This window comes from Leptodactylus fuscus, chromosome 2, assembly GCF_031893055.1.
Source record: "Leptodactylus fuscus isolate aLepFus1 chromosome 2, aLepFus1.hap2, whole genome shotgun sequence".
NCBI classification, from domain to species: domain Eukaryota; kingdom Metazoa; phylum Chordata; class Amphibia; order Anura; family Leptodactylidae; genus Leptodactylus; species Leptodactylus fuscus.
In genome coordinates this window covers 69,577,276-69,593,129 of record NC_134266.1, presented here as the reverse complement: position 1 = coordinate 69,593,129, position 15,854 = coordinate 69,577,276, and the positions used below count along the sequence as shown (strand labels likewise).

Here is a 15,854-nt window from a genome sequence, read left to right as displayed (position 1 = left end):
AATGTCACTCCTTGAGTAGAAACCACCTTGTCAGGTGTGTGGAGTCTTACAAAAAGCCATTTTAGCTCCACTGTGGGTGATTATGGGAAGAATATAAACAGATTTGCATATTCTTTCCATAATCCCCCATAGTGGCGCTAAAATGGCTTTTTGTAAGACTCCACACACCTGACAAGGTGGTCTCTCCTCAAGAAGTGACATTTTCCCCATATACTTGTCCTGTGTGAATGTATCCAACCCAGATGTGAACCCAGCCCAACTAAGTCTATGATCCTGTCTGCATCAGAGGCGCTAATGTAGATGGCAGAACCCAATAGACAATAGGAATGATGCAACCAGTGTCCATTATGCGACAGATCAGCAATGCATATTTACAATAGCGCCTATAACACAGATGTGGCAGAGCTCAGGATCGATCTATGAAGAGTACAACTTTTAATAACTAAGCAGAGCAGAAAAATCCACATTGTATAACTTCAGGATACATATACTGGAGGATTCAGCACTTCTGGAGGATCAGGATTCTGAACTAGACTGATCAGACATCACTGAATTATACTCCAGGTTTCATGTCCCTGTAGTTTGCGGCACCGCCATAACATTCCCGTTCAATTTGAAAGTACAATAGACTTTTTCCTTTTTCTTTGGCTTCAGTAATCTCCTAAAGTAACAGACCCATTCCTGCGCTCCAGAAAAACTAACTGCTTTATTGGATTTCTACTTTCTTGCGCTTACTGATTAAATTGTAGGCATCGCTCTCCTGGACGTGGCGTTTCCTGCTCTAATGGCTTCACTGAACCTATTCCTTCACCAAGGGTTTGTCCTGCAGCTCGGAGCTTTTCCGCACTGACAGATGGGGACCGTGGCTTAAGGGTTAGTAATACTCAGATTTTATTTGCCTGCTGGGAAATGGATTTCTCTAGATTTTGCCCCTGTAACTATGTTTTTGTTTGCAGAGTGACCCATGCTCAGCTTATGACAAGGCTTCTGGTTACATGGCAGGGATATTGTCATTTGGGCAAGGTACCAAACTGATGCCCTGCATTATCTGTCCTGTCGGAGTATTAATGGAATCAGATCACAATAAATGAAAGTGACAGCGTGCTGCATTCCACAGTCAGGCACAACTGGGTCAGCTAAAATAAACACATTATGATAATAATGCTCGCTGCGCGCAAGACGGCGCTCTCATCAGATCCAAGAGAAAATGTGGTTACCTATTTGCAAATGTCAATTTCTTGGCCGTGTGCAGTGGATTCTCTAATGCAACCATGGATTTACCCCTTAGCAACCGAAACCCACTTGTGTCAAACCATCTGGAGTATTTTTCGGACCAGATCTGGGATGTATGAAATCAGAGTTGTTCTTCTGAACTTAAAAAGCAGCAAATATGGGAGTCGGGATGAAAAGTGCTTTGAAGTGGTTGAGTGAAAAGGCTTCTAAAAGCCTGAATGCTGGAGGAGCATCTAACAGGAGCCATTAGCTGGCTTACTATGCAAATAAACAGCACTGACCCGGCAATGGAATAATCGGCTTTTTAACACTCGAGTACATGGCGACGGCACAAGTTAATTATGTGGGACAAGAAAAAAAAATAAAACGCATAAAACATGGCAGCATTTACCGTCCAACATCACTAAATGTAGACATAGTACAGATAAACCATGAATTGTGGGGGACGTTACTATCTGTAGGATTAAAAATAACAGGAAATTTTCAAGAGGGCGTCATTGACTGCAACGATACAGAAAGGAGATGAGTGACATGGAGAAAACATTGTACTACATGACACCTCCACCTGCAGCGACTGTCATATCAGGATCCAGCCTCCACTGATCTGATGACATATGTCCCTAAAGTAGCTGTGCCGAGGATTAAAGGGGAATAACTAATAGCCACCGCACAAGTATTCAACAGCTGCCAAGTCAGGCCGCCATATGCTGCCTCTGATGCAATTTGTCGTACACTGTCTAATCAGGTTTACAGCAATACTTGGACTCCAGACTTTTTTTTTTCTTTGCTATGGTCTGTAATATGCAAAGTAGCAGAAATATTAGTAAAAACCATCATTTCTATAAATCTTGTATCTAAACAAGTACAGATATAGGGATCGCATGCACCATAAATCAGACGTTTACAAGCAGAAATAAGTTTAATTTCTAACATTTCTGCCAGCCAATATAATCTCTCATGCAGATCGAGGGACAGATTAAAGGGGTCATCCGACTGATCATGTCAAATAAACAAGTGATGCCTTAACTATTTCCTGCTGCACCTGTTCTGAAGCTTAAATTCTAGTGCCTATTGACACACAGGCAATGACTGCTCAGCCAATCACTCGGCCAAAGCAACTCACGCCAATTCGTGATTGGCTGAGCAGAATTTCATGGTGTTTTAACAGAAAACAGAGACCAGCAGGGGACCCACATGGGACAACATAATTATACTTTTTACAATTAAAAGTTAAAATGTTTTCACTTTTTCTTAGACTATGCAATGATTTTATTTTTTCTTAACCATCTGGAGGCAATAGTCTTGTCTTGATAGGTTGCCTATGGATATAACCATGAATGGAGGAACTTTGTATAATATTGGATATGTCAGGAAACTATTTCCTTCTAGTGGTTGGGTTATCTTCTAGTGCATGTAGTGTCCCTGACTGAACCTGTCCACAATAAGGAAATCATGGCTGGTTTTCTAACAAGTCCCAGATTATAGAAAGTTCCTGCATTCATGGATGCATCCAGTGGCAATTGATCAAGGCAACAGACAGTCACCACAAAGATAGAGAAAATCTTTAAAGAAAAAAAAAAAAACAAAAAAAAAAAACACACTGCAAAAATGTTTAGTTATCTAAGTTTACAAATTCGCTTACAATTTTTTATATAGTTAGGGCTCGTTCACATGGGGCAAGAGGGGGCAGATTTTGGCGCTGAATCCACATCAGAATCGGCCCCCTCACAATGGAGGTCTATGTAGACCGCCAGCTTAATTTTTTCTGTGAGCGGCATATTCCCGCTCACGGAAAAAAGAAGTAAGCTGTCCTTTCTTCAGGTGTATTCCGCGGCTGATTCAGCCCGGGCGTCCGCCTCGCGGCAGCACACTCCGTACTAGCCCCATTCATTTGGGCCTACTCCGGAGAGGGAAGCCGCAGCAGTCGCATTTTGGCCCTATTGTAACACGGCTTCCCGCGTAACAATCAGGACCAAAATCCGCCAATCTGCCAATTATTATTACTTTCACCATTCCAAAACACAGACTGAGTTTGTGGAAATAAAAAGTGATTGATGCTGTCAAATCTTGTTTGACTTATGAGGGGTATACAATTTAGTGGGGTGTGTGTGTGTGTGTGTGTATGTGTGAACAGGATGGACATATTGACGGTGTAACCGGTCTCTCCTGAGACTATATGGCCTGCGTTAACCCTTAGGGGGCATTCACACGGAGTAACGCCGGGCATGTATCACAGCCGTACACGCCAGCGTTACGGCAGACTGCCGAACATTTCCCATTCACTTCAATGGGAGCGCTCGTAACAGCAGCGTTTACAAGCGCTCCCATTGAAGTGAATGGGAAATGTTCGGCAGTCTGCCGTAACCTCGGAGTGTACGGCTGTGATACACGACCGGCGTTACTCCGTGTGAATGCCCCTTTAATCTGCAGATATTCGCATTACCTTTTTCAGTACACTAAACTGCACTGTTTTTTGGCATCCGCTACTTTTACTACCCTGGGACTCCCCCCAAAAAACCACTAACTCCAGGGTATTAGTGTTGTAACGAAACTGAGAACCATGCTCAAAACCCCTTATATTAGTCAGAGCCACTGCAAAGAGCAGCTAGGCTAGTCTCAGATGTTGTGCTAAGGGGGACCTCAATATTATTCTTGCATAGTAACCCTCAGTTCTGGTGGGCATAGTGACTGCTGCACTCCTATTTCAGACTGGCATGTCTCAGTAGGTTTTGTAACAGAAGATGCTGCAGTCATTTTGCAGATAATATAATAAGCTGCGTCTTTGGACCCAGGCAGAAATGTTTAGATTACAAAGCAAAGCATGTCTAGTGCCAATCCAAGGTGCCTGCACAGTGCTTTGACTGATAAATTCTGGCATCTTACTGGCCCCGATCTGCTGCTGAAATATTACCAATGCGCATTTGGCCATGAAGAAGCTGCAGCAGTAACATTTTGCTAGTGCTAAGTGTTTCTTGCATTTTCTAACCCCCCATATTATTCGTGCATCATTTCGGAGAAAATCTGTTATTTCCAATCTACTTCATTCGATATTTTGTACCTCCCCACACAAAAAAAGCTGAGTTACCTGTTTATGAGGACCCCTGAGTATATGTGCCTTGGCGCCTTCACAAGCTGTCCTCATTGCTTCAAGTGATGGTGTTCCCAACAAGTCTGTGATTAAGTCCAACTGCAGAAAGAAGGAAAACTCTGTGAGCTCCAGTCATCATAAACCTGCTAGACCACTGCTGGGAAGGAGACACCTGCAAACACCGACACTCCAGAGCTTGGAGTTACAATGCCCTTAAGCTACTTGTAAAATGCAGCTCTAAAAGCCTCAGCCATTAATAGCTTTATTAATATGACCATGAAGTGTTGGCATGATGGGACTGTATTCAGTCTATACAGTACTATAAGTATCATAACCTGGAACTGTCTGACTTCTCACAAAAAGTGATGCTCTACTGAAGGTAGAAGCTCAGCTATAATGTCAGTCATTAACTCAAGGCAGGCCAGGGGCTGCAGTAGCACAGAGGGGTCCAAACATTCAATTTACACACATGGACAAAATTGTTGGTCGCCCTCGTTTAATGAAAGACAAATCCACAATGGTCACAGAAATAACCTGAATTTGACAAAAGTAATAAATAAAAATTCTATGAAAATGAACAAATGAAAGTCATTGCTTTTCGCTTCAACTGAGTATTTTTAAAAAATAAAACTCATGAAAGACCTGGACAGAAATGATGGTTCCCTTAACTTAATATTTTGTTGCACAACCTTCTGAGGCAATCACACGATTCCTGTAACTTCTGCACCTCTCAGCAGGTATTTTGGCCCCCTCCTCATGAGCAAGGTCCCTGTGTGTGTCACGTTACTGTAGCTTCCTCTCCTCCATACAACAGACATCTTCCATAAGACACAATGAATCCTGGCCACTCATCTGCAGGGTAGATGCTAAATCCTAGTGTGCTAAAGGACCTCTGATGGCGTCATGACCATGTGATCGGACTCTGGTGTGGGCGGAGCTACTAGGATTTAGACTCAACCTTATCTGCAGATGTTACATACCAGTGGCTACAGGACCTTTGATGACATCACAGTCACGTGACCTCATGACAAGCCAATCACAGAGCAGTAGCACTAAAGGACCTCCCCCTTCCAGGTCCTTCCAGTTTTCTGCACTCCGTGGACCCTGACTCGTGTATAAGCCGAGGAGAGCTTTATCAGAATGAAAAATGTGCTGGAAAAGTCGGCTCGAGTATACTCGAGTATATACGGTAGTTTTAATACCATTACTTTTGCCAGATTCAAGTTATTTCTGTGACCATTGTGTGTTTTTCTTTCATTAAACGAGGGGTTCCAACAATTTTGTCCACATGCGTATGCTAGGTTCACATTAGCAATGTATTTCCATTGTTCAGGTATGTCAGAGAACCCGAGTAATGGAGAAGTAGACCACTAAAACAGTAGTTACACATGGGGCCTGGTGGACCCCACTGACTATAAAGGGGTCTGTTGTTAAACTGGCAAAGGAGAAAGACAGACTCCAGCACAGAAGTGAACGTAGCCTTATTCCTGAAAGGCTTGTACCCCAGCCCAAGGAGCTTCTAGCTTTAAGGGGTATGCAAGTAATATCAAGTCATCAGCAGCTATTCATTGCATAGTTAAGGGAAACCTACCACTTCCTCCAACCAAATTCAGCTGCTGCCGCCGTGTTACAAAGCTCATTACAGTGATAACCCACATGTGTTATATCTATCACTTTTTTAGATTTAGAGAAAACCAAAATCTCATTCACACTGCTGGTACTGTACAACACAGCTTGTTTTAATACAGTTTTCCCAGCAGCCAAAAATACTGCATCTCCACAGCATGGGGCTGAAGCCTAAAGCGTTTTTTCTTCAAATCTACAATAGTGACATAACAAATGTGCTCTGTAGCATGGCGATAACTCTTACCCATTCATTACGGTAAGTAAGGGGAAGCACACCCTCAGGACCACCCCATTAGGACCCCCGCAGAAAGCCTACAGATATGGGTTGTTTAATGCACATGCATAAAGTCACTGCTGAAGAAAAGCTAAGTACAGCACTTCACCATTTCTGGCAGTTTGGGGGTTGAAAAGGGCAACAGCGAATATGCATGACTGCAGCTCCAATCGACTCTTCCAGGTCCTGGTCTAGCTGTTTAGGGAAGTTGGGAACAAAAAAACCCTATTCTAGCAATTGGTCAGAGCCCCAAGGGTCAGACTGCAACTGCTCTAGAGAAAGTGATTATTGGTTGGCGACATCTTGTCTTCTCTACGTGATCTAAGGAAGTAACCTGGAGGAAATTCAGTTACCACAAGAGATACCTGGCTAAAGATTTGTGGTCATCAGCCAATGCATTTCCGGATTATTGATAGGACCCACTCCTAGTTGTGGCTTACAAATATTGACCCAAAATACGGCCATGATAGTTAAACATGAATGTAGTGTACTATGCATAACTCCTAACCCCCATACAATGTTTCTCTTGGCTATAGTATGTGCGCTATTGGTAGGCAAGCAGTAGGTGTTTGCCGCAGTTACAGTAACACCAGACATCACATACTATACCATGCACCATATTACTGATACCATGTACAATCAGCCTGTGAAATCATTTTATTACTCTTCCTTGATGCATCATTTCCAATTTTTTTTTCCTACCCGAAGCGAAGAAGAGTTGTCACTCAACTGTGAACTCTTGAAAACAAGTGAAGGTTGAGCCTGATATTTTTTGGCGTGGGAAAGTATCAGAGAGATAGCAGCCAGTAGAAAGTTACTATAATCTGAAAACCCTGAATACATACACCGTATACTACATGATAAATGTTTGATTTAACTTCATGTTTAAGGGGTTTCAGCAGTGACTACCACATGCAATTGAGGATTTTTTTTATTTTTTTAAACCTATTGCCACATTTTCTCCTTCTTGCTTTAGACTGAGGCTCCACATTGCAGAAACGCAGCTTTTTATGTTGAAGATTTTGCGGCGTTTTTTTGAGCCAAATTCCAGAATGGCTTCAAAATGAATGAGAAATATACTTCTACCTTCTGCTCAATCCACTCCTGGCTTTGGCTCAAAAAAACCCCCAAAAACCCCCAAAACACAGCAAAATCTGCAATAACAAAAAAAGCAGCGTTTCCGCAACGTGGAGCCCCAGCCTTAAAGTGGCTGTCGTACTGGCAAGGGGAGGGGGGCTGGGCGGTGGTGTCTGTGTGACACCACCTGTCAAGCCGCTACTGTCGCATATTATAAGCTTGCTTTCCTCACGAAATAACAGCCTTTACTGTGTATAGGAGAAAGTGCGCCCAAGAATCAAGCAGAAGAATTAATTCTGGGACTTGAAAGGCTTCCAAAACGGCCTCTTTAAAACACAAAAGCTCCTCTATAAAAAGATCTCGGGCAGCATGTTACTAGGTGGAAGGTGTGTAAGATGAGTCATAGTGCAGGCAACGCAGAGTTAAAGCGATCAGTAGGCAAATATACCTGTCAAGGAAAGAAAAGGGTATAATTCAACCTTTATCAGTAGGGGTTTGTGCACCTGGTCCTCAGAGCTTGCCAAAGGATTGTTGTGAATGCTGCAGCTGAAGTAGTAATCGGAACAAATTCTCCCCTGAGAACGGTAATTGCTATAAAACTGCTTGGTGCGTCGTTGCTTAGGAGAAAAAGGCACCTGGGTATCATGTTCTTTTGAAGGGCTACAGAAAATTAATAACATTTGTGAACAAGAACTGCCTTACTCCGACTTAGAGACTGAGGTTCTATATGCTTGGGCGATTTCAGTGCATCAATGTCACCTACTTACAAGATCTGAGACTATCACAGGAGGAGATCTCAGATAGGAAAATATACTAATTCAACTGCTGGAAAACCCGTCAGTTGGTTATCTGGGGTCAAGGTGGCAGCGAGCACAACACAACATATAGAAAAATAAGAAAAACACATCACAGAGCCTTGATCCAAGAAATGCGCCATCTCCAAACAGAACTTCTATTCAAGTTTTGTTCCAACATGGTGTTACCTCTAAAGTACATGAAACGCTGTCTTATATCTCCATATATTTGCTGCTTCTCACCAATGTACTGTTATGTAATAGCAGGCTATTGTGACTTCACAGTAACCGCCAGATGATTGGGAATTTACTAAATATTCTTTCACACAATGCAGCTTTGGCCTGTGGTATGTGAACATGGTTTTAGTGCTATGTGACTCAGTGATTCTCCTGGTGACCTGACATCACCGTGTCTGTATATTTGGCCACGTTTGCAATCTTTCTACCCACACTCCAAAACCTCATTGATAAGTGAAGTGGTTTCCTGTGAAATAGACCCGTGTGTGTGTGTGTGTGTGTGTGTAATGGGGGGCATTAGTGTAAGTTCACACAGTTTTTTGGTCAGGATTTTGAGGCTGTATTCGCCTCAAAATCCTGACCAAAAAGACGTCTCCCATTGAAACCAATGGGAGCTGCTCAAGAGCTTAGTTGGGAGGAGGGAGTGTCTTCAGGCCGAATCGTGAGGCGAAACGACCTGAAGAATGAGCACCTCGCTTCATTCCGGGAGACGGCCTTGTGCCGACTCCTGGAAAAAGCAGCGAGGTGTTCATTCTTCAGGCCGTTTCGCCTCACGATTCGGCCTGAAGACACTCCCTCCTCCCAACTAGGCCAACTCATTGGGCCTAATCCAGAGCGGAGTGCACCGGCTTTCAGTTGCGGCTACCCGGCTTTTGCATCAGAACCTGAGGCAGAGGCCGCCTCAGGTGCTGATCCGAAAAACCCTGTGTGAACTTCCCCTTAGGAAGTTAGCCATAGACATAGGGCTGGCCGATTATAGCCTAAATCAAAAATCACATTTTACCTTGATTTCCCTTTTCCTTTTCAGAATACATGCAGCTATTGGTAAAATTAGAAGAAGATGGTTGGGAGGAAAATCTATCTGCCAAATACTTGTGATTCAGTTGTAGCCACCTTTAAGCCGGGTTCACATGGGGTTTTTTGGTTAGGATTTTGATGCGGAATACGGGTCAAAAAAACGCCTCCCATTGAGTTTGTTCCCGCTCGCAGAAAAAATAAAAGACATGCTCTTTCTTGAGGTGGATTCTGTGGCACGACACCTCCCTACCAACTAGGCCTATACATTTGGGTCTAATCCGGAGCGGAATGCCACCTCTGGATGCTGGTATACTATATGCACTGCACCAGCATCCAGTTGCGGCTATTTTTTTTTTTTGACCGGACTGAGGCAGCCTCCGTGTCAAAATCCGGTCCAAAAAACACCTGTGTGAACCTGGCTTAAGGGCAAGTTCACATGTTTGATTCTGCAGCAGAACTCGCCATGAAAAATCTGTCAGGAAAAAATCTCATCCCATTCACTTCAATGGGAGGTGAATTTTTTTGCACTGGATTTCACTGCAAAAAAATCCTTCTGTGTGATCTTGCCATAAGTCTCCCTGGGGTGAAAAAAAAAAAATCTCTGTACAGTGCTGTGCAATATGTTGAACCATGAAAACCAGAACTTTTTCACATTCTCACCGACTTCAATCGGGAAGTCAAAAAAGGTTAAAATGGAAGCGACCTCTCGATGAGAAATCGGAAGGAAACTAGTTCAACCAAATAAATGCTGAAAAAATCTTGAATAAATCTAACAAGGAGAATAACGCAAGTGACAATTATGTGTTCTCCCCAGAGCCTGGCCTATAGAACAAAGTCTGCGAGAAGACGACACAATCCAGACAATCGGCTCATCAGCAGTCATTGGAGGGGTCTGAGGACGGATCGCTCCCAAGCTTTCCACTGATGAATTAATTCACTAATTCCTTCCTCTCTTTCAAAAATGTTTCTGAGGAGACTAATAAGTTACAGATCAAAAGTACTTGAGGAATTGTACAAATGCCGTCTGAAATCTTTGATCTCGTTTCAAAGCTTCCTTTCCATATATCCAAACAACTGCATGAGGAATCACAGGCGGAACAAATACTTTGCTACTTTGATATGTTAGGTGAAGGAGAGAATACACCGAAGGGAACGCTAATGAGCAGGTTTTGGAAATCTAATTATTTTTTGATTTGTCAATTTCCCCGACACCCTGTGTACATAGCAGTCACACTTCAATAGTCCTCTACTTTGCCTTTTATAATCCTTGACATGTTGATAATGTTCTTGTTCAGTCATTCCACCCATCTTAGATGTCAGGTCAGCATTACTTCTGGGATGGTGGGAATGACTTTGTATGGATTTTTTTTTCCTTTTGCCTGACTTATATTTCATTTTCTGTAGATAACAGTTCGACAATGTTCCTGTAGCCTTACAGATAAGGAGAAGGAAACTGCTCATATTCTAAATTTAGACGTTTAAGAACAAGACGTTTTTTGTTCTGCAACTTTTGGGGTATTTCTTATGCTGTCAGGGTTTTTTTTCTATATTCATTAAACACATTAAGAGCTAAACTATGGATATTAGGAGTATTAGAATATTGACTAAATCTATACAGAAGTCATCAAAATCTCAAGATACCCAGCAGATTTCAAGCAGATCTAAAAGTTTGGGTTACTTTTCTATGCCTAATTGTCTCCATTAGGGACAATCAGGCAGGTGAAGATACAGCAAACTGTATATTGGGGGTCTAATGTTGGGGGGAAAAAAGCAAAACAAACAAACAAAAAAGCAAAGGAGTGGGTGGGTGAGGCAATAAGATAGTGGGAATAGGGCTGAAAGGAAGGTAGGCAAGTTCACAGCCTTCTGTAGATTCTTATGCTAGGACTAGACGGTGACTTTGGCTGCTATTTGCATTGGGCAGAATAAAGATCGCCGGGTCACCCTGCAACGCCTTCACTAATGTTGCTGAATAGAATTTGCTTTGCTAACTCTAGTGTGCCGCAACCACGACTTAGCTGCAAAAATGTCGAGCAATGTTCAACTCGAAATTGTGGTACAGTAGTGGTCACAATGAGACTATTCACTAACATTAATGAAGGAGCTGTAGGGCAACTCAGAAACTTTGGGTGAAATCAGTTGCTATGTCGTTTACCACAGGAAGCAGAAATAGAAGACACTGCTCTATAACACTCATATTCAGAAGAAGCAGCAACGTATAAGACATTATAAAGACGTACTGATGTGAATAAAGAACTTGGGACAAGACAGAACACTTACTATCAGCTGCATCACCAACTCTGTGTCTTTACTTCTCACACTTGGGTCCTCCTCCCACCACCCATCACCATAGACTTCTATGGCCACACGCAATTTGATGCTTCAGTGAGCCAAAACTATAGCTAATAGGCAAACAATGGGATCCAACACCACAAATCTAGGACACTGACTGTGTATATGACTGTATAAGGAAGTGAATATTCCCAGCATTTTTACAATTTACAATAATAAAAGTTACCTGTTGTATTGGACTTTGTGCCTGAAATAAAATTCTTCGCCCAAGCAGCTCTGCAAAGATGCAACCTACGGACCAGATGTCTATAGCATTAGTGTAATGACGGCTTCCCATTAGGATTTCAGGAGCCCGGTAATACTGAGTGACAACTTCCTGAGTCATGTGTCGAGATTCATCTAGTTCTTCTACCCTTGCCAGTCCAAAATCACAAATCTAAGAAGAGAGAAACAAAAATTATCTTAGAGAATTGACTATTTTATAACATGAGGTAAAAAATATATTGGTTCTGCTCCACCATCTATATACCGTTTATACTCTAGTACAAGCTGATTTTTTCAGCACAGTTTCAGCAACTAATACACCCAAAAACTCCAACCATTTTAATTTTTGAAATTTTCCAGTAGCTGCTGCATTTCCCCCCTCGGCTTATACTCGAGTCAATAAGTTTTCCCAGTTTTTCTGTGGTAAAATTAGGGGCCTCGGCTTATATTCGGGTCAGCTTATACTCGAGTATATACAGTAGGTGCAGGACAAAGCAGTATGCAATGCGATTTGGCTTTGTGTATTAATGCTACACATAAGACACTAAAGTATCCAGCTTTCTCTCCTCTCTCAATATAGGGGGAAAACTTGACAAGGGCATAAAATGCAACGTAAGAAAAACTGGAGTGATTAAGGGGCCAAATATGGTTTGCCTTAAAAATTATCTGGTACCAGATTTTACAATACAGATAACTTACATTACTAAAATCTCAGACCTGATGAGGCTGGCGAATGTCCTTTGACAATCCACTATAGAATGGCTGTATAATTCTTTTTGAAAGATTTTTTTTTTTATCCAATATTAAAATGACAATTTCATGAGACCAGCTAAAGCACAAGCAAGTCCATGAGTCCAGTATATTTATGAGCAAAGTTCAATCTCCACCTTTCTATCTAGCGTAACTGACCAGCTTCATCTATTACTGAGCGGTGTAAAAATTCAGTGTCAGGAAGTATGAACAGTGAACTTCTACAGATCACTTGTAGTAACACCAAGTCTACTTTGTGGAAAGCTGCATCCAAATTTCAGTAGCCATTGCCTGACATTACAGCAGCAATGCTCCATTGATAGGAACTGACGGGTAGTTGTCAAATAACGTGGGCTCCACTGGTGAATAAAGGTGTAATACTATATACTGGTGTGCAGGAACACCGACAAAGTGGGTTCCCGCCCATCAGTCCGCTGAGTTGAGAATAGCTTTTTTAACATATGGGCAGAAATGAAAATAAAGCAGTTTAACAATCCCCATGCACCGGTAATATAACGCTAGATAAATCCTGTATCTTTAGATGCTAAGTTCTGCTGCACTGACAACACTTTGCAAATAGACACGTGAACATAGCCATTATTTTTTAGGATGGCATGAAACGTACTAATCATACTGTTGCCGGCTGAGAAAAAGCTGTAAGAAATACTCGCGATTCTTTTCAGAGGTGATCAAGCAACCGTATATTTTACATAATCCTGTGCATTGGAGAAGATCCCGCACTTCGCACCTATATTAGAAGATAGTTAATTACATTTGCATTAGAAAAATCTAAGAAAATTACCTTGAGCACGCAATTACTGTTCACAAGTAGATTCCCTGGTTTAATGTCTCGATGTAAAATGCCAGCTGAATGTAAATACTTCAGACCTAATGCCAACAAAGGGAAAGAAGCAAGAACACATGCTGAAGTGTTGGTATTTCACTCGAAGTTGAAGTTATGTTTTTTTTCCAACATAAAAATGAGGAATGCTTTAATAGCTAGTCCATCATTCTGGCCAGACCGGCTATAAACTCTACCTGCATGACTACGGGCTAAATGTACATTACAGACCATATGCCGCTTCATAATTTCTCTATGCCGCACCTTATTCTCCCCTTAAAACAGCTGCACACACATTACCATTCTCAAGTCATATTGTTACAAACCTATACACATTCAATAATAGTTGTCAGGTGACCGTCATTCTTCTCGACGCTCCCATACACATACAGACAAAGGTGGATTCATTTTAAGGCCTAATATGTCCAGCAGTGCCGCCAAACCTTGCTATAAGGAGATATTATGGCAGCTGCTGTGTTTTAATTCTAGGTGAACATTTTTAGCCATGTTAACATAAAGCCGGCCCCCTACCACATGACCTAATAGTAACCCCCACTTAAGTGCTATAGTAACAGGTAATTAGAATCTATTATAACATAGCTGGCTGCTTGTTTCACATCACTCCCACATTCTCCTCGGTGGCAGGGGTTCAGCTTACTAGAATCCCTGCACTAGTTCTCCAGCCTGGAGACTGTGATCCGGTAACACTGACCAGTCCCCACTACATCGTGCCGTCTATTGTCCTTATGTTACATCATACACTAATGTTATAGTGCTGGTTTTACTTGGTTACACATTCACAGCATTAGAAGAATTCACTATGTATAATCCAGTTAAAGTGCACCCTACAATTCTCTCAATGTTATTGTAAGTGGTTAATTTTATTTTAGATTTTATAACCTTCGGAGTCTTGGGAATTGCTGTACGAGTACCATATGCAGCATATATAATATACCCGGCGCTGCCATTTACCTGACAGCATATTGCACGTGTACACAGCATGTAAGTGCCATGTTCCTGGAGAGTCAATAAGCAGGGCTCTTAGAATTCACATCAATGAAAAGGGAAGGTAGAACTGTACTAGCACTTCATACTGTGCTGATGTGGAGAGCAATATATATATATATATATATATATATATATATATATATATATATATATATATATATATATATATATATATATATACACACATACACACAAACAAAAGGGCTGACTGCAATGCACAAATACACCAGGCCACGCAGAGAGTGAACCCCTTATTGTGGCAGTTCTTCATGACGACTTTCTCAAAGTATTTTGAGTAACTGATAAGCTGATATATCCAGTATATAGGGTATTGTTGGTGAGAACTAGACTATATTTAGACGCAGATGTAGAAAGTATAAACTGTGGATTATACATCTACTAAAACAAATGATCTTCCACTCCAGATAGTGCTGTACTAAGCCCCAGCTGTCTCCATTGAAGGAATCAACCCAATATACTATCATTGTATGGCTGTTTCAGAATAAGTGCACACAATATACAGATGGAGAGGCAGATTTTATTCATGTCTGGTCAACACAACCCACAAATTGTTAAAAGACCACTCACAACCTCCTCTATTGACTTGTGGAGTTCTTGAACTGTGTGTGGCCTTATATTCATGTACGTGTAAGCGGAATTATCGCGTAGGCTACAAGATGTCTATCTGATAAGGCCTAGAGTTCTCCATACAAAGAGAAGCAAAACTGTCCAAATCCATCAATACTGACAGGACCATCAGACTATGTGTATATGAGCATCCAAGGCTTCCTGTCATGCATGAGAGGGATGGAACATTTGCAAATCTGTTTCTTTTGTACCCAGATGAGATCACCCACCACGGGCAGCAGCATCTTCTCACCCTGGTCAGGGCCAAGCCAACATGTATACATATTGGGCTTATCTCGTGTATGGCATAATTCTGCAGCTACCTGGTTATTACTGTTATGGAGAGACAACACAGCCTATAAAGCAAGTTAAACTTACCTCTTAAAATCTGATACAAAAAAACCTTGACATGATCCGAGCTGAGCGGCTGAGGAGAGACGATGATCTTATGGAGGTCACTCTGCATTAACTCGGTGACAACATATCTGAGCCATCAGTTAAGGTGAACACAGGACACAGGCAGACATTTACGGCCACAGGAAAGAGATTGAGAATTGTCATCACTACAACTGCAGAAAAGACACAAACCACAAAACACGGCCCAGCAACAAAACATCAAGTGCAAATCTATTAGATATTTAGAGGTATTTTGTTGACGTCAAATGTATGCCACACAATCCCACACACACATATATATATATATATATATACACATACACACACACACACAATCTCTCTTTTACCCAAAACAGTTTATTGAACTGCCAATATCAGAAATCAAACTAAATTGACTTTTTTTTTTTTTTTTTTTAAATGTAGATTGTGAGCCCCATATAGGCCTCACAATGTACATTTTTTTTCCTATTAGTATGTCTTTGGAGTATGGGAGGAAAGCCACACAAACACGGGGAGAACATACAAACTCCTTGCAGATGTTGTTCCTGG

The 15,854-nt window shown here is 41.7% G+C and overlaps 1 protein-coding gene across 1 annotated transcript in view; it reads right to left on the bottom strand.

The window, feature by feature from the left end:
• NLK (nemo like kinase) overlaps positions 1 to 15,854 on the bottom strand; it is a 116,291-nt gene that overhangs the window by 17,035 nt on the left and 83,402 nt on the right. Inside the window, exons 4-7 of the mRNA XM_075263955.1 lie at positions 15,288 to 15,394; positions 13,236 to 13,321; positions 11,646 to 11,855; positions 4,319 to 4,420 (exon numbers count right to left, since the gene is read on the bottom strand). Of these exons, the coding sequence (XP_075120056.1) occupies positions 4,319 to 4,420; positions 11,646 to 11,855; positions 13,236 to 13,321; positions 15,288 to 15,394 (505 nt within the window). The remainder of the gene's footprint in view (positions 1 to 4,318; positions 4,421 to 11,645; positions 11,856 to 13,235; positions 13,322 to 15,287; positions 15,395 to 15,854) is intronic.